This window comes from Lytechinus variegatus, chromosome 12, assembly GCF_018143015.1.
Source record: "Lytechinus variegatus isolate NC3 chromosome 12, Lvar_3.0, whole genome shotgun sequence".
In the NCBI taxonomy this organism is placed as follows: Eukaryota; Metazoa; Echinodermata; class Echinoidea; order Temnopleuroida; family Toxopneustidae; genus Lytechinus; species Lytechinus variegatus.
Window position 1 is genome coordinate 31610776 of NC_054751.1, and position 26228 is coordinate 31637003.

The 26228-nt window shown below is 33.6% G+C and overlaps 1 protein-coding gene across 2 annotated transcripts in view; it reads right to left on the minus strand.

Annotated features, from left to right (window-relative positions):
* Nucleotides 1–5543: 5543 nt before the first annotated feature.
* Nucleotides 5544–26228, minus strand: part of LOC121424770 (nicotinamide/nicotinic acid mononucleotide adenylyltransferase 1-like) — a 37425-nt gene continuing 16740 nt past the window's right edge. Inside the window, exons 4-9 of one of the 2 annotated variants that reach the window (XM_041620541.1) lie at nt 23935–24091; nt 12691–12762; nt 10540–10676; nt 9546–9647; nt 8937–8995; nt 5544–7212 (exon numbers count right to left, since the gene is read on the minus strand). In XM_041620541.1, coding sequence (XP_041476475.1) covers nt 7095–7212; nt 8937–8995; nt 9546–9647; nt 10540–10676; nt 12691–12762; nt 23935–24091 — 645 coding nt within the window. In that variant the 3' untranslated portion in view covers nt 5544–7094. The remainder of the gene's footprint in view (nt 7213–8936; nt 8996–9545; nt 9648–10539; nt 10677–12690; nt 12763–23934; nt 24092–26228) is intronic. The other variant, XM_041620542.1, reaches the window with a different exon arrangement.

Genomic DNA, 26228 nt, shown 5'->3' on the forward strand with positions numbered 1-26228 from the left:
AGCTGAATTATTTGATCTTAAAATATATTACTAGGCAGAATAACTTAAAATGTACCAATACTTCATAATCATGATGGCACTGACGCCCCCACACTAAATAAAATTTGCATTTAGATGATTTTTCAAACACATTTTGTAAAATAAGCAGATTTAATGGAGTGGAAAGCACACGGTACATTAAGATCGTACAGAAAAAAATAATTGGACGAAAATGTGAGTAAAGTACCGACCAAATAAAGAGATGAAAAGAAAACATTACTTTTGTGTGTCCCTCTCATTTCCTTATCTCTCTCCACCCATCTCTCCCATTCATTACTCTATTTTCCCCCACAAGAAAATATAACTTTTGTGTTCCCCTTCTCATCCCGTTTTTTCTCAACCTCTTTAAATTTCTCTACCCCCCTCTCTCCCTCTCACTCTCTATCCCCCTCTCCCCCTTCATTACTACATTTCCTCCAAAAGAAAATATGTTTTTTTGTGCTCCCCTCCTCTTCCCCTTTTCTCTCTACCTCTTTGAAACTTCTCTACCCCACCTCCCCCTCTCTATCCCCCTTTCTCTCTCCATCCCCCTATCCCTCCTCTCCCCCATTCATTACTATATTTCCTCCAAAAGAAAATATAAATTTTAAGTTCCCCTTCTCATCCCCTTTTCTCTCTACCTTATTCAACTTCTCTACCCCACCTCCCCCTCTCTCTCCTACTCTATCCCCCTATCTCTCTCTCCTCTATCCCCCTCTCCCCCATTCATTACTATATTTCCTTCAAAAGAAAATATAAATTTTAAGTTCCCCTTCTCATCCCCTTTTCTCTCTACCTTATTCAACTTCTCTACCCCACCTCCCCCTCTCTCTCCTACTCTATCCCCCTTTCTCTCTCCATCCCCCTATCCCTCCTCTCCCCCATTCATTACTATATTTCCTCCAAAAAAAATATAAATTTTAAGTTCCCCTCATCATCCCCTTTTCTCTCTACCTCTTTCAACTTCTCTACCCCCACCTACCTATCTCCTTCTCTATCCCCCATTCTTTACTCTTTCCTCCACAAGAAAATATAACTTTTGTGTGCCCCTTCTCATCACCGTTTTTCTCTTTCTCCTCTACCTCCCTTTCTCTCTCCACCTCTGACCTTCTCCAGCCCTCTCTCTCTCCATCTCACTACCCGCTCCCATCCATTACTCTATTTTATCCATTCCCCCTTTCTCTCTCTTATCAGATAGATATGTGAATTATTGAGAGAAGTCGATATCCCTAAAAATATCTGAATAGTTTTCATTTAATATATCATATTAACAAGGAATTAATGGAAAAATGATAAAAGCTTGAATACTTAACATATTTTTGTTTTTAGTAAATAATAATAATGAATTATGCAAATAAAGAAGTAGTTCCACTCTCTTTGAAATCTTATTCCAAAACATATATACAGTCCATATCCAACAAAAAGTGAACTTAAGAGTTAAATATTTTTTTTACATTTATCTTCAAAATGTTGGTCCACACTTCCATTTCAAAGATAGGATCATTATATCTGTGTAATATTCTAATGCTATCATATAAGTTTGAAAGTAAACTTAAAAATTACAAAGGTAAAATTTTAAATCAAATAATTCATAAGCAATTGTGGGATTCTCTAAGTTCAGGTCATTATGAACTTAACATTCACAATATATAATATCAGCTTTGTATGAAACTTGGGGATAAGGTACACAGAAATACTATGAGTACACTTTAAAGATTGCATGTCAATAAGCATTTATTCATCATAAACATTGACAAAAAACCTGCATTCTCACAAGCAGACTGAATTCATTTTCAAACGATTTGCTTATCCAAAATATCATTTACCTATCGATCAAAGTTCTCAAAACAAAAATTACAGAGGTTCCACAAAAATAGCTACTTCAATGTTATAGATTTGCATTAATTTCATCGATATATTCCAACTCCTCAACAGTGGTTCTTCAATAGAAGTGTGACATGATGCCTTCATAAATTCTGAAGAAAATTCTTAAAGTAAAAACTTTTCTCTTATTTCTACTTAAACCACAAACTTAAGTGATCATAACTTTAAAAATCACATGCTAATTAAAATATTAAGGGCAAGTCTCTAGAATCCAAATATCATTGAATGTTCTGCATGGCATATACACAGAAGGAATTACCGTAGTACATCATATCATGCATGAATATCTACACCTAAGTCTGTGTTCACATTATGTCATCACACACTGCCTCACAGAAATATACATCACAGCAAACATGTGACTCAAGCACACATATTTTCCATTACATTTCACTTGTAAGCATTTTAGGATATTACTGTTGTATAAAACTACATTGTTCAACCACAGCATGCCTGAATTGTTTCTTTTATTATAAGCTGTGTTTTACATATCCAAAATGCTACGTTTCTGATTATATGTCAACATCTGTCATCATTAAAACTAAATGGTCACACATATTTGAGTATATTTTCTGTTTCAGCAATGCAAATGTCATGATGCGGATGGACGCAAGGATTTGACGCACACCTTGCAAGTAAAACCTCACAATATCAAATAGCATATATATTAATTGCATCGATATATCACATATTGTCCTTTATGTAAATAGTCACTGCTTCATAGTACGGCAGATATTGAGAAAATACCAGCAAATTGAAGACGACGGATTAGATCTGTAGGATATCAAAAGATGTTACCAAACTGAGACAGACATACCTTTACGCACTCTAAAGAAGATTCAATGTTTGTTTAGATTTCAATAAAACGTGTGAAAATTCAAGTTCAGCTTATTTTCATCAAAACAATGAAATACAGAACGAATATAAAGAGAACACAATGCTTCAAGGAAATTACTTTTTCAGAAAAATTTTCATGGAATCCAAGAGCAAGAGATGGAGTGGAAGACATGCAAAAAATATATATATATCTATCCTAAAATCAAAATATACTCTGAAACTGCATTTAAGTCAACCTCATTCCCTTGCATCTCCAAAGATCTAATAAACTAAATGAAGAAGCCCAGAAATGCTTTCATTTACAATGATTTATATCTACCACTACTGGAATGACTTTACATACAAATAAAAAAATGCCCAAAAGAATTCAGAGACTTGTTTAGGTGCATAAGCTTAAGTTGAAATATACAACTGTGCATGTAAAGATGAATATAATAATTAACTCTTTCCACCTAATAATGCACAAATTGCACATTCCTTCGCTTGAAAGACCACTAAACCATTCTGAGTTTTAGAAAATAATCTGAAGTTTGCCTATTGCAAGCTGGCGTTGATAAAATGTTTTTCATTTTCAAAACAGTTTAACTATACACTGTATTCAGAAATGTTTCTTTTAGATTTCAAAGCAAAATTAACCCTATTTTTTAGTCTAAAATATCGGGAGATCTGAATAATAATCACTACTTTTCTCCTTTACTGTTGTACATTATTAGAAAAGCTTAAGTGATCAGAATTCTTAAAATAAAAGTTTTTTAAATAATGATCAGAAACATTGTCAGAATACGGGGGGGGGGGGGGGGGGGGGCATTACATTAACAGAGCATCAATGCCATTGTATATTAACATTATGTTTGAATCAGAGATAATTATTAAAATTACAATATACCTGTATGAAAAATTATGAAAAGTCAGATTCTAAGAAAATGTCAAATTACCTCCTCAGAAATAAATTAATGTACAAAGAGAGAACAGTATATTTCCATACCATACAATTTTGGTCATAATTTGATAACTCAAATGTAATCTGTCCAGAGTTGCACAATGTCCTGAAGTCATTCAACATGACCAATTCAACAAAAGTCGGGACATTCTAACAGAATTATCATGATTTCACAGGCTCAGTTCATGAGCTCTTCTGTGCAACTTTGGAACCTGCCTTGTAGAATATAAATACACAGCTCACCATATGAGAACACAATGAAAAAAGTGGCTGAGATTTGTCATTTCATATAAAACCAAAGTTTGAATTTACAATGGAATCATCAAACGAGACAACAATAATTTAACATACAATTGTATAAATGTCAGAAAATGAATATGAACACATCTCTATTTCAAGGGGGGTAATGCGTCCATGATCATTGCAAATAAAATGATAAACAAGGTAATTCCAAACTTATAAATGCTATGAATTATATACAAGAAACATAGATTTCTGAGTTGATTTCTTTATAAGTATTTACATCCCACTGTAATATTGAAAATAAACAGGAGTACATACAAAACATAACTAATTGCAATCAAACAAAAGTAATGAAAGATTGCCGGTAGTACTGGTGATGTTTAACAGGTAAAAATATATAATCTACACAACAATCACTTCCCTCTAATTTCTTATAACCCTTTTGTCATATTTCTAACAAATAACAATGAGAAGGTAAAGATTTTACGACAAAAGACATTAAACAGCACCCTTTGATATTCTGAAACAATTCTTTAAATGTAATAGAGATGGAACCTTTCATGATATAAAAAAAATGGTAGGATTAGTTACGAATCCCCCAAAATCCTCGTTGATGTACAGAAATTTCTGAGGATTATCTTTATAAGAACTCCTCAAATTGGCAACCATTATAAATTTTACCCTCCTTCATAACTAAAAAAAAAATCATGTATATAATAAAAAAATATTACATGAATTCCCAAATGTTGCCAATTTAGAGAGGGTAATGATTATTTTGGGATAAATGGCTAGTATCCAAGAACCCCATCAACATGAATTAAACAGAAAGAGAGATTGTACAAACTGAAACAAATAAAATTATTGGGAGAAATGATGGATGGGTCAAAGTATTATCTATAACTAAATACAGGTTAATGGTAAGTGGCAGTAATCAAATCAATGCATACTCTTCTCTTAGGACAGGCTACTACTGTATGCCTATCAATAAAAAGGATCAGCCTATGTTCAACAGATGTATTTGACATTTTAAATTCAATCATGCTCAATTTCACATTTGGATCTATAGGTGATGCTCACCTATGATGATTTCAATGCCTAATCTGATTGTAATAATAATAGCTGGATTTGTATCGCACCTTTGCATGGTGATACAACGCACAACTGTTATTACCCCAGCTTTTGCTTCAGCTACCATTTTAACAACAGTGCTCAGTGCAAGCTGACTACAACATACTGACCACCCCACATCTACAACATTTGAGTTTACATTTAATGAGAACCTTAATTTTTGCCTGCAACTCTGTGATAATGTGACGATGTGATTTGAAATTTTATCGCATCGTGGCATGGATCTTACAATGGCTTTCATTTTTTAAATGTCTTTTTTTATATCAAATCCTTTTTCAAATCAGACCAGAGCACATGCATAATAAAAAATCATATGATGATCATTCTTTCCCTGTCATTACACCTACCATCCTCAAGTAAGTCCTAAACCATATTTAGAATGCTCTATTTTTTATAAGTCAAAATATTTAAACATTTTTTAGGCATAATTTTGATTTAGTAATACCCAGGAGATACACACTTTAGATGCACATTTTTAATTTTCATTAACAAATAATTTAAATAGTTGGTTTACTTATTATGTATTAGGGAATTAGTTAACCAGTCCATCGGTGGGCATCTAAACACCTGTAATAAAGTACCTTATGAATGTTGCTTTCACTATTACCATCAGACTTATAATTAATGTTACTCTAATTGTTATTATTATTATTCTGCAATAAAAATGTGGAAATAAATGAAATTCCAAATAGATAATTGTATGGCACAATTGTCTTCAAATAATTGCAGTTATTCTTCATGATGTGCATTTAAGCTTTTAAATAGATTTTATCATTGATAAAGCCATCATTGCACAATCATTATTTCAATAATATTGTAAAGGCAATGTCATACACCATGCCTTACCTGAAACTTGTTCACATAGCATTACAAGATAAACAAACCAAATGTATACAGTACCGGCCGAAACTTTGGGGCCACCCTCAGATTTAAAATGTAATCATATAAAACACTGCATCCTGCATTCCTTCAAATATATTGATACTGAATAGGCTATGACAGTTCCACCATATCACACCAGCGTGTTTCCAACTGGTTATGATTGCACTTTTGTCAAACCTCAATCAGTTCTCATAATACATGTTTATTCAAATTTTATGCATACCTTTAAACTTAAAAGTTTGCCGAACTTGTAAAAAATATTGAAAGTATAATGGTGTGTAACACAGAAGCTTCTGGGAATTTGAGGAGATCTGTCGCATTTGAAAGTAATTTCAGGATAAGATTACCCACATTCAATTGAATATATCGTGACTGATAGGTAAAGTTGAAGAAAGATATCATTTACTAGTGGAAACATCTACTTCAAGAAGATAATAACCAAATCTATTTTTAAAGGAATTTTGCGAGGACTTCATAACAACTGATAAGTACTGAGGTTTCAGCAAACCTGAATTTCAGAAGGTTCTAATAACCCCACCCCAGAAAAAAAATTATACTTCAACATGTACAGTACAGACCCTGCTTCCTCAATTTATTCAATACAATAAATAGATGCACAGACAGCAGGTACAATTATTTCCAATACCTTGCAGCATCTGAAATACCGGTAATTGGTTTTGTACCAGGGCAATTATAGTGCTTGGCAAAAACTCATCATAGAGGGCAGTAGACAAGGAAAATTGGTAGAGGCTAATCTTGCATGTGGCATGCATCTTTTGATATGACACAATTAAAATGGTAATATATATCTGAGACTAGCAATCATCTAAAGGGACGTTCATAGCTGAAAAAAATCTGCAATTGTTTACCAATCTTTTTCAACTTTCATGGCTTTAATTAAAAAAAAAATGGGAGTGGGGAGGGAAAAAACTCTTAGCCCATGTACAATATGTAGATGTCAAGTATGAACAATGATAAAGCTGAAAGGTGAGAGGCCAATCTCTCATGCAAGCAATATTTTTTTTCAGTAATTGGTATTAATGTTTTTATTTGATTACAAGTATCAAAGACAGTTTACGATCAATCCACTGATACAAGTATACTGGAACAGTCATGCCACAATTAGGATATATCCTCTACCAGTTATAAATAGTGTCCATTTTCACTTGTTTTTTTCTGTCTGTTTCGGAGCTTCCTTGTAGAGTCCATTTTCTTTGATATACTTGACAACGGGTTCAGGGATCAGATACTTAACACTCTTGTCTCTTCTCAGGGCAGTCCTGAAATATAAATTAAAAGAAAATATTGATTATTAGAATGATTATGATACAGAAAATGTAAATCATTTATGATATCTTGTACCATGGCTTTGAGAAAAAAATAAACATTGCCTAGCCAAAATATCTTGTCACCCAGTTTACATTCATAAATGCCTACTCCAATCCTCTCCCACTAATTAGCATTAAAATAGATAAGAGGAAATAAAGAAGCAGGTGAGAGAAAGTAAGAAAGAAAGAAAGAAAGAAATAAAGAAGAAAGAAAGATGGATTGATAATGAGAGGGAGATAGAGAGAAAGAGAGACAAGAAACAGAAGCAGGCAGATACTTCACCATTTTAAAGGAGAATAAAGATAAAAACACATGTTTGATGCTGCTCACAGCCGACATTTATACCTTTTAACTTGACTAAACACACAATGTGTCTTTATTTTACATATATTAAAAAATCTTACTTGAAATCAAATGAGTACTACAATCTTATGTGATGCTGTATGCTGCCATTTTGTTTGGACTTACAGAGGAGTGTGACGTTTTTGCGCTCTACGTGTGTGATTGGCTATACTGTGGCCTACTTTCACTATTAAAACTCTACGATAAAGTCAACACTTTTAGAAATATTTTCAGTCGTATTTTCGAACTGAACTAATATGCTTTTAGCCTATGCTTATTTAGTTGTTTTTTTTTAAATGGTTAAATTTAACATTTTTATTGATTAAGAGCATAAATAACATCAGGATTTTCACTTCATCAAAGTAATCATCACCCTATCACGTACTCAGCTGCGGATTGCGTGTTTTGCTAGTCTACTGCCGCAAACGCTATTTCGTTGTTTCATTCTTTTGCATACTGTCTGGATCAATTTGAGCATTTTACTTTCAGATTTTCACCTAAGCGTTTTATTTTTATCATCATATTTCATATACCATCAGTAGGCCCTCTAGATTTGTTACTTTAGAGTTTTGTGCATGTCCTCCTAGTATTTAATCAGGCTGGAAATAGTCACTACAAATCACATGATGCCGGCTGTACTCGTATGATGATTGGAAGAATTTTTTAAACTTTTATCGCCGCAATCCACTTATGAAAAAGTTCCTTGATTCTGTCTTGATTTGGAAGAGGATGAAAGGTTTCCCCCACTCGTCTTTCCACTTTTGTTCGTACACTCACAGGCCTGGAAGTACGGCATGATCTTAAAAATGCTAGCGAAAGATCATATGCCTATTAATTGTGGCATACATATTTACGTACAGGATACAGGTTGAGCATTCACAAGTAGAGCGTGATTTCGTCATATCTTTGCTGGGGGTCGCTTGAATCCAAGAAAAAATGGCAGCCGGCTAAAGACCGAATACGCATCTTATAGCAGATGATGATTGCATTTTAAAAGTTGAATAACTTTATTATTTGGGGGCCTACAGACAAGACCGATACATCAAATTGTAGGTAATAATGTTCTATTTTCGATATTATTATTAATGTAAATATGCAAAACCTTCAATCTCCTTTAAATATTCTTTGACTCTGTAATAAGATTTGCAATACATTGAAAAAATGGCAATTACATATCTACATTATTGTTTGTATGTTCACTTTGTTCAGCAGCCTCACTGTCATCTATCAATCAAAACTAAGACTTGAAATTCACAACTAATATTGAAAGTATTTCTGTTACGAGACCTTGGTATGGTTTTTCCAGGTACTACAGAACTGAATTCAATCTTACCTTATCTTGGTCGAGCTTATTTCATTGCTGATCCATTCTGTTACTATATGAATGTTGTTCTGAAACAAAATTAAACAATTAACAAAAATGTAATTTATCAAAATCATTCAGTCCACAAAATACAAATGTAAATATGTCACTGCATTGTTGATATCCCAAGTGCAAGGGTTCACCCTAAAACATTCATGATTGGAAAAATAAGGCAAGGTGTATTAATTCACTTACCAAACTTAATCATTTAAATTGGAGTACTGTCTGGCTAATACAGAATTAGCTTAAATGTAAAAGAGAAATAAGCATGGATAGTAAGAAAGGCAATCTATTTGAATAAAAGAAAATCATAATGCTATAAGTAAGGTCTTGCACTATTCAAGAATAAATGGCTTAAGGATATTTGTAGTTCTGTAATGATGAATTAACAGGATGGGAAGATTAAGTCTAGCTCTGCAATATAAAGCAAAAACTTTAATCGGCTATGATGTCATACTATACAGTCATTTCACTGAAAACTACTTGATTAAATACAAAAATCTAACAATCTGATGTGCATTTTACAAAAAAAAATATAGAGGAAACGTAGAGATGCATGAAGAAAAAAGTTATACTCACTGAATATTTGAATAAAAGATCTGATTCATAGATGAACTTGTATGGGTCTGAACCACTCCTAGTAATAACCACTAGACCATGCTTTCCAACAATAGTCTCCATCTGCAATCAAATCACATTCAATAGGAAAAGGTCAAACCAATAATTGCACCAAGATTTAATGCCCAGGTGATTCTAATTCTAATTAACAACTCGCTACAATACTTTCAGTTTGCATTTTGATGAGTGTGAAAAAATATGGTAATGTGGCATTCAATCATGATTTGTACTACAATCAAATGCTCTGGTATAAAAGTAAATACAAGCTGAATGCAGTGATCGCTTGATTCTAGAAGAGCTCCCTCTTGTGGTGATTTACATCACATGGTCATTGCGTCAACTGACATCATTTCAGAGAAATCGATGGGGGATTGACCATATTGTCTGGTGAAGCAGATCTTGGCATGCAGTGAAAGGCTAAATTCACATTTTATTATTTCTGCCATTTTGTCATTTCAATACATTTGTTTTTCTATCATTTCATTAGGTCATGTGCATCTATCACTCTCTCTCCCTCCCTATCTATTCAATTTATTTGACTAAATATCAATTCATTATCCTGAAATCTATCTATCTATAGATCTAAAATAAACTAACAAACAACTAACATTCTTTATCTAATGTCACATCTTATACGTTCATATATTTATTTACATATTCATTCATTCATCTACATGTACTTTACAAAATATATCCACAGAACATTTTTATATCTAATTTCACTTCTGTATTTTTAGGGGGTGGTAAGTATATCAATTCTAACACATGTATCTCTCTGTAAGTATGAACAAATACCCTTTCATCCTTTATAATCTTTAAACATTAATATTTCCTTTCATTTTTTTTCAAATGACCATCATTTATTCAATGATAATTTCTATGTGCTGAATTCTAAAGACATCTTATTCTTTCCATCAAGATTATGGTAACACATGTCAAATGTTTAAGAACTCACATCTTCCTGTGACCATAAATCTGGTACAGCAAAGGATTCCAAAAGGTCTGCCCCACATAGCAGCTTGACCTCTACCCCTGATTGGTTAGCACTGGTATTGAGGTTTGGAGCACCATATGCATCTTCTACTTCTGTGCCTAAAAGAAGAAGAGAACAAAATTGATAACATAGTTCCTTAAAACAATAATAAAAACAAATGAATTAATACAAACTGAAATTTATAAACAATCTGATAGTTCAAAAATTGTCCCTTCAATAAAAGGAACTCTGGGATAGGCAACTGACAAAAACAATGGACACAATCATATACAAATAACCAACGGAAGACAATAAAAAAATTAAAGAAACACAGGGATAAGAAGAATATTTTTTGCATCGTTTTATTTGAAGAAATATATGTTATAATGAGTTTGAGGGAAAAGGTACATGTAGGAATGTAATCAAATTAAAATTGATTAGAGAAATTAGAAAAAAGAAAAGATGACAGTCACGCTATAGTCATCATATTCAAAAGGTAGGTAGAAGAATCAAATATATATTATATAGATTAGATTAGATTAGATAGATGAATAGACAGACAGACTGACAGAACAGACAGACAGACAGACAGATAGATAGACAGATAGATAGATAGATAGATAGACATAGGTAAGAAATTATACAATACATTATAGTCTGGGGAATCAAATCAAGAAACCAAATCAAATACATGCTCAAGGCGTATTTTACTTGAGGAAAATATGAATCCTTGTTTTTTTGACAGATACTTATAAAAGAAACATGAAAAGTAAGACCTTATATATTCAGGAGAATGAAGGAGGATAACCTGAAAACACATTATAAATATATTTTTGTATTCATTAAAACAAATACTATTAAAACAAACCCAACACAGAGCACACACAAAAATGGAGTTTGACTAAAATGATTTTTGAAGTAAATAAAAATTGAGCGAGTTGCATTACTACCTACTGGGGGCCAAATTGGGCTTCATGTTTGCAAAAGGAATGACTATGAATTATTATTTATTAATGTTTATCAATTTAACTTTAATTATTGTACAACATGCACAACAAAAAATCAAACGAACCAAAAATACTGCAAATCACTACAATTCATCCTACAATCTATATTATCTGCAAAATAATAAATCAACCAGTAATGTAGACAAGCAGTGTCAATTCATAGATGAAAACCTTGGACCAATATTGGTTCCTTATCATGATGTATAAGCACCATTAATACCACTTACAGGATATTCAGAGAGTACCAGCAAAATATTTCGTTTTAATGCAGGCATATTATATTACTTCTTCTAATATCAACCAGTATAGCTATCAAAAAATATACCACCCATGTAATACATACCCCATCTCAAATGGAATATTGTCAATGTCCTTTGATATGTGTGTTGTTTCATTAACAGAATTATGATCTGAGAAATGAAGGTTCTGGTATGTAATTATAAATTGGGTATTAAAAAAAATACCTCCGTAAACTTAATTGAAGTTGGTGAGATTACTGCTTTGTGAGATAAACGACAGAATAGAATGTACAATTAAAAGTAACTGCAAGTCTATGACTAAGACATGGACTAACAATACAAAAATAAAAAAAACTGTATGCATTAAATTTGATATCTTTAAAAAAAAAAGATGTACACACCTTCAAAGGTGAATTATTCTACATTGTCATTAGGATTTTTAAAGAAATAAAAATGAACAACAGTTTGGATTTACAATAGTTCTTGTGTTCAAGAAATTTATAAAAAATCCATCAATTTTAAAGCAAACCAGTGTTATACGCATGAAGCATGCATGCCAGATTCAAATGGTTGTCACTATCAACAATCACTACAAGAAAAGAAAATAAGTATGAAAAAATAATTTGTAGGTCAGGTGGCACACAAAACATTGAAAAATCATTGAGAGCAAAAATTGATTGAAAATTTCAAACTTTCATGCTATAGTTGACAGCATTAAAAGGTGGACCCGATTTCACAAACTCTCTTATCAATGTTTTAAAAAAATCTGCTTTTGACCAATCAAATTATATAATTTCAGAAGCTTGTATAGTTTTGTCATTGATAACAAGTTTTATGTAAAAGGGTCCAGTCCAAACAGTTCAGGAACGAAGGAGAGGCAATCATACCATCATAACTGGGCAACATTCCTGCCCCAAAACAGGCCAAGGAAGATACATTTCTCAGAGCCACCAAGAAGTCTTGGGGGGAAAACAGGTGCATTAGAAAAAAATATGAATGAATCAGATGAAACATGGACAGGGAGAGTGGGAGACATTGATTGGGTAATTGACGACATGAGAAGGAATCATCAACATCCGAAGCAGCATTATCAATCATACTAGTAATCATCATGTCTCGTTTCTCCTCCTACCAGTGGCAAATCTACCCCGCCCCCGACAATCCATCAATGTAATTACTTTAGGAGAGAAGACATTGCGTTCTCCCCTGAAATTTGGATTACATCTTTTTTTATGTTTTTTTTTTACTTATCAAAATGGAACAATTTTCTGCCCCTTTCCCCCTCAACAAAATACTGAATTGTGCTACTGCCTCCTACTACCCCTCCTCCTTGGCCTCCTTATCGCCATTATCATCATCATCACCATTGTAATCATCATCATCACCACCACCACCACCACCATTGTCATCATCATCATCATCGTCATCATCAATGTCATCATCATCACTATTGTCATCATCATCAGCACCATCATCATACAAATATGTATTTGTATATTGCTTTGTATATATTTTATATTGCTTTGTATATATTATTTTAATTTTGTGGAAATAAATGAAATGAAAATGAAATGAAATTGCTAACATAATGTATACATGTACATATATACATAAATATGGATGAAATATCATTTAGTACTGTAGATGACTGTATGAAATTCACACTCCAATTATATGATCCTGGATTTACAGAATACAATATTGTGGAGAAAAATTAGGTTATCATCATTGACCATTTACCAACCATCTATGAGAATTCAATAATGAATTCTCTCTCCATTAGACATTGAAAAAGGAATTTAGATAAGCTATTGCTGGCCTTACAATATTTCACATGCTTATAATCACCACAGAAGTGATTCTAATTTGTGATTATATAAATTCAAGTTTGACAAGTGACAACACTTATTTACTAATTCTAAATACATTATAACCCCATTTAATTCAGGTAGGCCTATTTCCAACAAAGTTTTATATAAGCCTGTGTCTTTTGCTGTTCATTTTTATTATATATATGAAGATTTTATTTATTATATACATAAAAAAATGTATTTAGATTTTATTTATATACAATTTGCTATTCATAAAGAAAATCATCTTAACATACTTTTCCTCTAAATACAGTTATATACAATGAAAGAAAAAGAAAAAAAAGATTATTTCCATTCATATTCTAAAGGAAGCTCAATTCAGAATTTAATATATATCATTTGTGTAATAATTCACATTCTTTTCACCTTGACCTCTCAAACTAACCTGCATCATAAAAAGGAAATGAAATGTCTCTATGACTGGATAATTACATCATCTATTTTTTAATAATCTTCTGCAAAGTAATTAGCTAATAACTTGACCTTTCTTATTCATCCCATCCAAAGTGACCGGCACACGATCGAATGAAGAGCCAGATTTGCTTAAAATGATTAAAAAGGGCTAACGGGCACAAGCAATACAGCGATAGGTCAGTTCCATCAACAAGATTAGCCAATATACACCTACATGGAATACATGTACTTAATGTTGTTGTGATGATATATTTCATCCAAATGAAGAGACCTGATGATGAAATAAACTCAAGGAGAAGAATTTTACTTCAAACTTTCTGGCTTTATTCATCCTTGAATTTTACTTCTAACTTTCTGGCTTTTAATCATACTTGAATGTATGATTAACTATTACTGTATTAGTGATTATGATTCCATCAAGAGTTTAATTATCATATAATATATCTTCTAAAATGTTATACATTTATAACCAATATAATAATATGAATTTTTATACCTGATTTTGATGAAATTCACAGTGTTACAAAGTAGGATTGATTGATATTTCTTTTTGTTTTTAATCAACATGCTGGGATGGAGTAGTACAAGTACAATGGATAAAGTAAATTCATTATATCACAATTCAGTTGTTGAAAATATGCTTTAAAATATGAGGGCCCTCACCCTCTAAAATCCCCTATCAATATCCCAGTAACATAAACTAACAGATTGATTTCTATTTCCTATCAGAGAAACCGGATGCATACTGTTTACCATTGCTTTAATTGCTCCCAATAAATTGGCAAAAGCATTTCTACCGCATGTTCTGAACACAACGGGTAAACACTGAGCATGGCCCAACCTTTCCAGGTTTCCATTATGTTATAAAACCCCTGTCGTTCTGGTGCAGTCCCTAGTGATAGGAGTGTAATTGTGTTATTAACACCTAGGTGATTGCTAAGATTCTCTGCAATCTAGACGAAAGGCTCAACGCTTCCCTTTGCTCTCAAGGATTATCACCAATTAAAGCGATGGCCATAGGAGGGCCTGTGATGGGGGTTTTAATTATAGATGGATGGACCTATAAGATGGAACCGGGTTTACACAGATGACAGATTCTACCCAAACAGAATCCATATAGACATTTGAATTTCGAAGCAGGTTCCTGCTTTCCTTCTTGTTTTTGCAATTAATAGGCAGACGCTTTCTAAGAATGCAGAGAATCTATTGTCAAAGCCATTTATGACAAACATTTATTGAAAATCAGTGTCAAATAAAAAAAACTGCAGTGTCACCCTGGGGGGCGTTTCATCAATATTTTCGTCCGACAAGTTGTCAGATCTGACAACTTTCCTGGATTCTGATTGGTTGAGAAGCACCGTTACTATAGTAACTGTCGGATAAAACATGACTTGTCGGATAAAATGTCTGACAAGTCCTTTCATGAAACGCTCCCCTGGACTCTGGATAAATGACATATTTGCAATTTTTCATTAGCTCTGAATCCTAGGGACGATGTGCTGTCCCGGTTCATCAATTTTTGACAAAGACCTCTATTAAAGCTGTTTATTGTGATTTGATGGGCAATATCAATAGATACTATGTCCCGCTGCAATTGAGAAAACTCACTAAAGAGGCTTTCACAATCGCTCTTGCGATCATTTGGTCACGATATATGTTGCACACAATCGCAACGGTTGTAAGCAGTCACACCGCCGAATGTGAAAGGGGCTTAATATACACAGAACTTTTTAGCCTAAACTACAGACAGACATCAATTGACCAATGAAATAGTAAGGAGGAAAAAGACCTACACAGTACATGACAAATCTTTACCTGGAACAAGATGGATCTCAAATTAATGTTTGAGAAATCTGATTTTAAAAGCAAGTTTCCGGTTTTTTTCAGAAGTTTTGTTAACTTCAACTACTATAAGGGAAAAAAGCCTTGGCATGCATCATATCGTTGGTGGGCTGTTTAAAACCTTGGAATATAAGAATTAAAGTAATCTGAGGACTGCTCCGAAAAAATATATATTGCAGAGTTGTAACAAACATATAAATGGAAATCTTGTAATGCCTATGAAGTTATCTGCAGTAAAATTTAAATGGGAGACAATTTCAGTCAAAATGAGATTGTCACTATTAAAAGTACACCTTTATCTGAGATGTCTTATTATACTGGTGAAATGAATGAGACATCCAATATTGACCCAAGTAGATTCAGATCTAAGTAAGATAACATTGTGCACCAAGGCTTCATCGACATGGCAATCTGAATCGGAATTGAGAACTATTTTACAGTTTCATCTTTCTCGTTATCTCTTCATCTTCTCAACAATGCAGTATTTAGATGAAGAGAATGACCAAAGTTTTGCAATAAGAATGACATTTTTCCAGCCTACGCGCACATACAACTTGGGAATATTAAGGAAAGTTCCTGCTTATGGTGCATTGCATTGCACGCTTTTTAATGTCCTCAGATTTCACTGTCATGCATCATAGGAGATTATTGACAAATTTGAATTACTTTATTTAAAAAATCTATATATTTTGAGAGCAATTCATATAGCAGATCACATACAAAGATAAACATTTAAGACAAAAGGGTGATGGTTATGTTGTTGTCATCAAGATATTGATAACTGCTCACTATCTAAATTACAAGCAATACTAAGGTATGTACATGTACATCCAAGATACAGGTTTTGGGGTACATTTAATTACAGAGCTTTGCTTTCATATTGAATTACACACTCTGAGAGCCAATACAAAATTCATATTTCCAAAATTACCAAATCCCTTCCCGGTAAGGGATATCAAGCAGCTAATTTATGAATTGCTGGACAGCAGAGAATTAATGCTTGCAGGACAGTCATGATTGGAATTCCACCGGGCTATCTGTACATTGACGTGATGATAGGTGATATCAACATGCCTTCAGGAAAGGTACATCATCATCAGCCCGAGTTAATTTGAATTGCTCAAATTCTATCCCAATATGCCCTCCCTGAAATATGTTTTGAAAACTCCTGTCAGTTTAAAATGGGATAAATCTTTAGATTACAGAGTTAAGTTACCAACTGCATAAAAGTTACCATAGTGGCAACATTGCTTTCCAGTGGCAACTAGTATTGGCAACAATGCTAAACAATCAGTCAAAATCTAGGGTTCCATGGAAGTTTTCATTGGATGGTGAAGTTATATAGTAATTTTTAAGTAATACATGTAGGGCCAAGATGATGGAATGAACTCCATTTCAAGAGACTACAGGTACCTTTAACATGCAGTGTCACTATCTGAATAGGGTACATATAAATGGTCTTGGTGCATTTTCATCCATGAAAGAGTAGGCTATTCTAACAGTACACTATTCCGCAATAGAATAGTAATAGAAAAATCACTTAGGGCTAGCTAAGTCGCCCTCAGAATAATAATTCCCTCGTAAATTTGTAACTAGTTCAATACAAATTTGGAATGCAGAGAAGTACAAGTGGGTGTTTCATAAACCTGTTCATAAGTTAAAAGTGACTTTATGAATGACTGGTGATCCTTTCTTGTGTTTAATGATGTATACAACTATACATATACATCAAATTTTCATTGACGTTGATTTATCATTAAGCACCTACTGTAAGAGAGGTTGACAGAATCAGCAGCATACAGGTTAGGGCTGATGAGGACACACCAAAGAGGACCTACCTTAGAAGACCATAGGCTATCTACATGCAGAAGAAATGACCATTTTAATTATGGATGTGATGATAGGAGGGCTACTGTGTCTATGTAGAAAGGTATAAAAATATAATAAATTGCATAATCATGGCCAGATGACAAGTCTGAGCTGGAGGCTGTTATTTAGTGCATCCCAAGAGATATATTAAGGTGTGATGAATACAGAGTGTACAAGGCATAAGAAACCATCAGCAGCTTTCATCTTTCTTAAAGTCTAGTTGTATAGACATTCCTCATACATGTGTATCTACCCTATGTGTGTATAAAGTAGAACAAACTTTCACTTACATATATATATATATATATATATATATATATATATATATATATATATATATATACAATTTAAAAAATATGATGACTCATTATCAACACCATGAAAAAAGCCATGGGTTGTATAAGAAACCTGAAAGGTTCGTTGTAGAATAAAAAACAGTTTAGAGGGACTATTGAGAACCCTTTTCTGCTTCTTTGAAGGGACTTTATAAGGGTTCCAAATATGGGACGAGGAGAGGTTCTAAACTTTGAATTTCTTAAAGTAATGTGCCATTGATTTGAAACTAAGAAATTGTCATTATTTCAGTAAAACTAATACCCACATCAATGGTTAAGAAATAGTCAAATTCACAAAGGGAATTAGATTAATATAAGGAATTTAAACTGAACTTTCTTTTAATAAATTCTATCACTGATGAAAATAATAAAATGAAATTGACTAAAACAAGTAATTTGATTTTGTGGTTGTAAGTGACATAAGAAAGGTTCAATTGGTTTCAAAAGGTCACTAATTTTAAACCTTTCACTTTCTGAAAAAATAACCCCAACCTCTACACTTGGCAACACTTACAAAATAAGATCGACTCTGTAAAATATAATCACATGACAAGGTCACATGATCATTTTGTTACTCTGGTTTGCTAGTTAGCGGTGGCGCAGCAGGAAGAAGCGTGACCCACGATTGATTGGACGATGGGAATGGATGGCTGAATTAAAGCGCCACCTGCTGCTTAGGCATACTTTACATTAGGGACTAAGGAGTGACTCCAGGGAAATGAGGCAACAGGAGTGGTATCCTCAAATATTTGGGGGTGGGTCTGGGAATCTGCATCCACTATGCTAATATTCTTCTTATTCTACCAAGATGTACATGTAAACAGAACGTCCTGCCAAATAAGTAAATGACGAAGTGAAAAGGTATCTGAAATACTGAGAACCCCCCCCCCCCCCCCCCCCTCCTCCTCCCCTCTCTATTTCATTTTCAGAAAATGTTTGAGATATTACATCTTATGCCCCAGTTGGTTGTAATAACATTTCTGATTAGTAAGGTCGACTGGTCTTCACTGCACAGAGAGTGCATCCATGAATTGTATTGACATGAACCTTAGATATGTTGTAGGACGATAAATTATATTTTCCCATTATTAAACAAAATATCCAGTTCTTGATATTTTTCAAGAAATGCTGCTATTTCAGATGTTCTTCTCAACTTCTCATCCATTTGTATGGTTACAGTGTTACATTAAGATAGGCACCCTTATTGAGGGATTTTTGTAAAAGAAAAAAAAAGAGCTAAAATCATGTCCTTACGGAGCAGCTTATAAATCCATCACACCAGGAAGGCATGAGGAAGGGATCTTCTTGCTATTTACAAGTGGATCAAGGCAAATATGCTTTCTAAATTACATAGTGTCGGTGAATCTAACATTGCAATTGACCTCACTCGGCACACTTCACTTTGGGGCGAGCAGAGGCTCAAATTGGGTTCGAATGTTGAGTAAATTGAGCTCGTGTCAAGGGCCACGTACTATCGGCATGTTAGCTCTGTAATTATGGTACCGTTCTCCCTCAAATGTAATTTCGTTATATTGCGATGCAGCAACTACATGTACCAAATGTATGTGAAATTTAAACATTGTGTAACTAAATATTCGCCTATTCAAGCAATAATTACATGTCATGCATGTTCATATCAATGATGAATGACTTTATCTCATCCATTCTTAAGTAGGCCTAACATTAAAATTGAATTAAAACACATAATAAATTTAGTACCAAGAATCTGAAATGTATAACTTCTTTACAAATAGAAATCAGCAGGCAAACTACTATTCTTTTTAACAAAGAATAATTTGTTAATAAAGTGAGTTACATGTAATAGGTCTTAAGGCATGGTCACACCGCCCGAGCGTTGTTGGAGCGGTCGTGGAGCGGTAGGGAAAGAGGGCCGCATTTCGCTCACAAAATTGGGGAAAAAATCGAAAAACAAATAAAAAAACAATTGAAATCAAAAAGGTGAACAGTAGCAAGTGGTGATTTTTTTTCTCTCCACTCCACAACCGCTCCAACAGCGCTCGGGCGGTGTGACCATGCCTTTAATTAATTTGAATACTTGAAAGTCCAAAATTTATATTCTTTGTACCAGTAAAATAAAAGAAAAATCTTTGAGAAATCCTTCATTCCCTTCTCTATTTAATATCAAAACAACTTATCCAATAAATACACAAAGGACAATCACAAAGCAAAGGCAAAAGATCAATTCAAATTATTCAATTAATTTATTCTTCCATTGGGGGCCCTTCCTGCATTTCAAGGCTTCATTAATACTGGAGGAAACCTCAGACCACACGACGCATCGCCAATCGATTGATCTCTCTACGCTCGGTGAGTGCGGCTAGATGATAATACAAGGACTGAACGGTGAGAGAGAAATGTACGTGGCATATCCTAACTCTACGAAAGAAAAATCAATCGCACTCTGAGGCACATCCACACATGATATGCCACAAGACAGATCATGTTTACCCACTTCTTGTAAACAATGTTCTTATTCACTATTTTAAATCATTTATATTGTTGATGAAAACACCTTAAATGGTAGCACAAACAAGGGTCCAGTTTGATCAACTAATGATCAATGCTAGACTCTTGCTACAGTATAATGAAAAATATCATGAAAATATGATTAAGAAAACTTAAAGGAAAAATAATAGTATACAATAAGGATGTGACTGTTGAAATTGAATTGAATTGAATTGACTGTGAATAGTGAAATTTTATAATCTAGTTTTAAAAATGAGAATATAAGTTTAATGAACTATTCACTTGCCTTTCATAAAAATTACAAAATATGAACCTAACTTTACATACATGTGTGCACAGTATTTTACACCACAGGACAGTAGACATGAACAAAGTCACACTTTTCTTTATATTGTACAACAAGTATGTATCTTTGTTATGAGAGATGACTTTTTACCTTGTTTGCCACAAATCCCTGTAAATGTTATCTTCGACAAATAGGAAAGTCGTTTATATTTTCAAAATGGCCTTTTTTGCTCTGAGCCTTTGGTAACCGTGATTCACCTTTTTATATCCCAACTCTCTCCTGAAAGCACCGGTAATGTGTTTTTAGAGAGATAATGTGTTTTTAGTGACGCAATGTGATTTAAGCAAAGCAACGTCTGGAACAAAATCGGGGGAAATGAATGAGTGTCTTGATTAATGACAACAGTCCAATTTGCTTGATTCTTTAGGAGAGCTAGTGGATGCATTAGCCTCGATATGGGGGCGGCATTGCAAATTACTTGAATACGACACTCTGATGCAATCCTTTGCTTCCTTATTTCTTGACCCTTACCCGTTGTAACTTGACAACAGGTAGTCTGATGTTTAGAGGCCACAACAGGGTTATGACATAAAATGGATCAGCGAATTTGCAAGGATTTGCATTATGTGCTAATACATCTTACTGATCAGAAGACCTTTAAATACAACTAGTCTGGTCAGTCACTGCAGTTTGATTTGCATATTGCATTCTTCGGTGCATTTGGTTTGTAACTCTATCATGATATGGAATGATTTGTCAAATCCTAGCACTGGTTTGCATTGTAAAAATATCCTTATATACATTCACTGACTCAATCCAAAGGAAAATGAGTTTTGTGTATCCATTCAAAAAATTTGAATCTAGATTCCTAGACCTAAATAGCATTCAAAATAAGGGAGGGAAGAATCTTCCAAGTACTCATATTCACAATTCCTTTTTTATGTCATTATCAGAATACTTTAATCCTACTGATTTTAAATAACAAGCATGGCCCGTTAAGTTGACTGACTACAAAGAAAGATAAAAGAAATAAAGAAGCCATATTTTAGGGGACATCATCTTAGTGTATTAGTTTGTTGACTAGCGTTTGTAATAGCTACATATAGGTTTCATCTTCTTTCCTCTTTATTTCCCTTTCCTCTCCCACTTTCCTTGTGTTTTCCTTGTCCTCTCTTGGACATTTGCTTTTTTTTTTTTTTTTTTTACTCATTGTTAAAATGATTACCCGAATAATGCCTATGTTTATAGTGTATATTTTCATATATAAGTTGCTTTGTTATATTTTGTTTTGATTTTGTTTTGTTTGACAAAAAATACTATTTTGTCTTTGTTTATCTGTTTATGTATATATTTTCTTGTTTTGAACAAAATGTTGGCAATTGCCGGTGACGTTCTGTAATAAATTCAATTCATCTTAATGTTACATCACAGGAATCCTCAAACAGAAAGGAGGTACAGTAGCACAATTAAAAAGTTGTCATTTGTTTTAACTTTATACCTTTTTTACAATCCAGCAAGTACAAAATCAGTCAAGAATTCAAGCACATCATACTCAACAATGCCATGCATCCCCTAGACCTCAAAAATCTCAATCTCTCAATTCTTCATCCACTTCCTCTTTCCTCTCTTCTTTTTCCTTATACACCCGTCTGAATAATTCATTGCTTCCGATGACTTTCATCACCAAAATACCTATAATTACACGACAAGCGCAAGTACATGTAAATAATGTCTGCTTTTAACCGCATCCCATTTTCGTTTCAATGGCATATTAAAGAAAATATGAAGAATGGATACAAGTATCGATGAACCCCTAAATGGAGGCATTCCCCTGAGCAAAAAATACATCATGAGCAAGGGGCCTAGTGATCATTAAAAGGGATCATGACTGGTACTTCATTAGTAGAATGGATAGGAGGAGGGGGGGGGGGAATAAGCCCAGTTCACACAACACATATAAAGCTGCATCACACTTCCCAAATGTTGCAAACTTTCATGTTTAAATGATTTGTAGAAAGTAATCAGGTCTTACATGTAGATATTCATAAACTTTCGACACCAAAAGGGCATTTACTGTCCAAATTCAAGCATCAAAAATGCAATCCCAGCTTCACAAAAATAGCAGAGTTCTTGAGTGTGAAGCAAAGGATCCTTTTTGTCTCCAGATTTTGAATCTCACCACAGCACAACTACAAATAGCATCATTTGGCAAGACAATACCTTTAATGAATTAAAATATTAGTAATGAACTTAAATCTGTAGTTGCCTATCACTTTAACTGAGATAAAACCAGGACACTATTGCCAACACTGTTATCATTTCTTGATGTAATTGCAAAAAGAGGGAGGAAGGCACTGTGTACCATTCTCAAACTCTTGCAAAAATGCTCTCTGGGGGGATTTTTCTTCTTCCATTTGATTGTCTGATAAAACCTTCATTCATTCAGTCATGCATCACAGAATGAACACTGCAAACCAATGTATATTTCTCAAATTCTTTCAAATTTAGGATCATTTGGTACTATATTTTACCTGTCTCTCGTTTTCTCTTTCTGATTTCTATCTCTACAAATAGCTTTTTATCTGTGAAAAAGTTGCACAAAGGGAACCATTCAGCTGCTCAAATGAAACAAACTTTAGATTGGGTAATTCACTTTAGACTTGCACCTATAGTACAATCTATCTGGACAAATTGCATCATAAGGTTCATTAAAACGTAAAATTGGAAATGACTTTATGACAGAGACATAATGGTGGTTCTGATCTGACAGATGATAGGACGGGCAAGGCACTTCTTAAATATTAAAGGCAGTTTGTATCTTTCTCAAAGATTTTTTAAATAAAAAACATTTGTCAGGCAACTATTATGATCAAAATTGCATATTTCATATGTTTCAGACAGAAATTAAAAAATGCACGAATTAACAGTGCTTCTCTTTGCATCAATTTGATTTCTGTACAACATACAGTAAGTAAAAAGAAAAATAAATTCTGTGACTTTGCTACGAACACTTGACAAGAAACATACCATTTGAGACAGGTGGCTCATTCTTTCGGAGATTCCGTCTTCTTTTAGTGCCTCTTCTAGTGGGCGTGGTCAGACATCGGGGTGGGAGGGGTAACTCGGGTTCAGGATTGTTGTTGACTTTGTTGCTATTAAGCTCACTGTCAAAGTGGGTCAGAACCTAATTTGGAAGAATATAGAGAAGTGGACAGAAAATAATTGTATGAAATAGTGTTTGAAAAGATTGGATTTGTTTGCTGTCGTAATTGTATAATTTTATTTCTCTATATAAAGTAAATTCTTTATCAAACTTTTATGGCAAATTTAATTAAATCTTATATACTGGCTTCAAGTTCAAAGTCACAAATCCTTCCAATATTTGGAACACTATTTCATGAAAATTATGTAGTATATTTGAGTATATAGAATAATATTATAAATGTTATGACAAGCTTTTAGAAATTAAATTATAAATCAGCACAAACACTATAACAATCATCCTAGAATTTATAAATACAAAAAAATTATAGTCTGAGCATTGAATACAAGGTTTAGTTAATAAAGAGCTAATAAGAAATTGTATGGAAATTTAATTCAATTCTGTCACAAAAATAATAATAATAATAATATATATGATTTGTATGGCGCCAAATCCATAAGAATATCAACATCATTATTGAAATCTGGTCATTATTGAAATCTGGTCATTATTGACAGGAATGAAAATAGGCTCAATTGTATTTGGCAGGAGTTTGTTTATAGAACCCTCAAGCCACGCAACAAAAATAAGTATGAAAGCCTATGCGTGGAAATAGTTCAGGAGCACAGTTGTACATGGACGTGCAAGTATTAAAGCCTGATTGGTAAATGAAAACATGCAGAGTCTGCTAAACAAAAGGTCAATTTCGTGTTCTTATGGAAAGCAGGGTAAGATAGTCTCCATTCACCAGGATTTAGTTTTCTATCATCCTCAAGAAAGTTTGATTTGGGTTTGATAGTCTCTCAACTCCAAAATCTGACTGCTCCACCCCCTCCCCCGAGACAGGTAATATTCATTATCAGAGTACGAAGGAGATTAATAGCAAGCCAGAGTATCTACGATCTGTGTCTGTCATTACTTAGAATAATCTAGCCATAATTTCTACTTCAATTGGCAGACATTTAACCTGGCTAGGTCCGACTCGGAACAGGAGCAATCAGTCATTACTAAAATGGCAAAAGACAGTTCGTGAAGATGCTATGTTGTGAATCTAGCAAAAATACAAAGAGGAACAGAGGGATTATAAAGAGAGGGAGAGAAAGAAAAAATAAAGGAAAGAGACAGCAGACTTCAAACACAGGATACTGGTTTACAGAAACATGTTGATATAAAAGGCAGCTGGCATGACACTCTTTGCATTTGGAATAGTTAATACCATTGAATGTATGCTAAGTTTAGAAGAAAGTAGAGACAAAACAATAAAGGGAGAAAGGGATAAAGAGAGAGCAGACAGAGTGAAACATTTCTAGACACAGGAGAAAGGAAACAAATAAATTTTCAGAAATAAGAAGTTAGAGAGAACAAATAAAAGGTATAAGTTATAACAGGCCTCATAATAATGTCTTTTTATCAGAGAGCAGAGAGACAGAGACTGAAGGAAAGAATGCCGAATATAGAATAAAATTTTCAGAGAGCCACAAAAAAGGGGGAAGAGTCAATACTGTGTACATGTACATGTATTAGAAAAAAGGAGACAAATTACACTAGACATCCATCTAAAAAAAGAAAAAAAGAGTAACTAACGTAACGTCAGAAGTGAATCAATCGTGACAAGAATGCCAGGTAATATCCAATAAATGAAAAAAGCTAAATCACAAAAAGTGGATACTTTACGGATGGATGGGGCATCAAACTCTTACATGAGATCTGAAGTGACAGGGCAGAACTTCTTCGAAATCAGAAGTAAGCAAGCCAGGACACAGTCACATATAAATACCATAGACGATGTTTATAGAGAAATGCGTAAATAAAGAAGCTGCCAGGATGTGTCTTGAGAAGGGGAAAACAGTCGTAGGTGGATGGGTTCATTTAACATTTCAAGAAGGAGTTGACTCTATGAATCACAAGGAAGAAGAAGGTGGCCTTCTCTCACGTACCTGAATTTAAGTACTGCCAAGTACTATCAGGAATATGAACAGTCTTAAAGGTCAAGTCCACCTAAGAAAAATGTTGATTTGAATCAATAGAGAAAAATCAGACAAGCACAGTGCTGAAAATTTCATCAAAATCAGATGTAAAATAAGAAAGTTATGACATTTGAAAGTTTCGCTTATGTTTA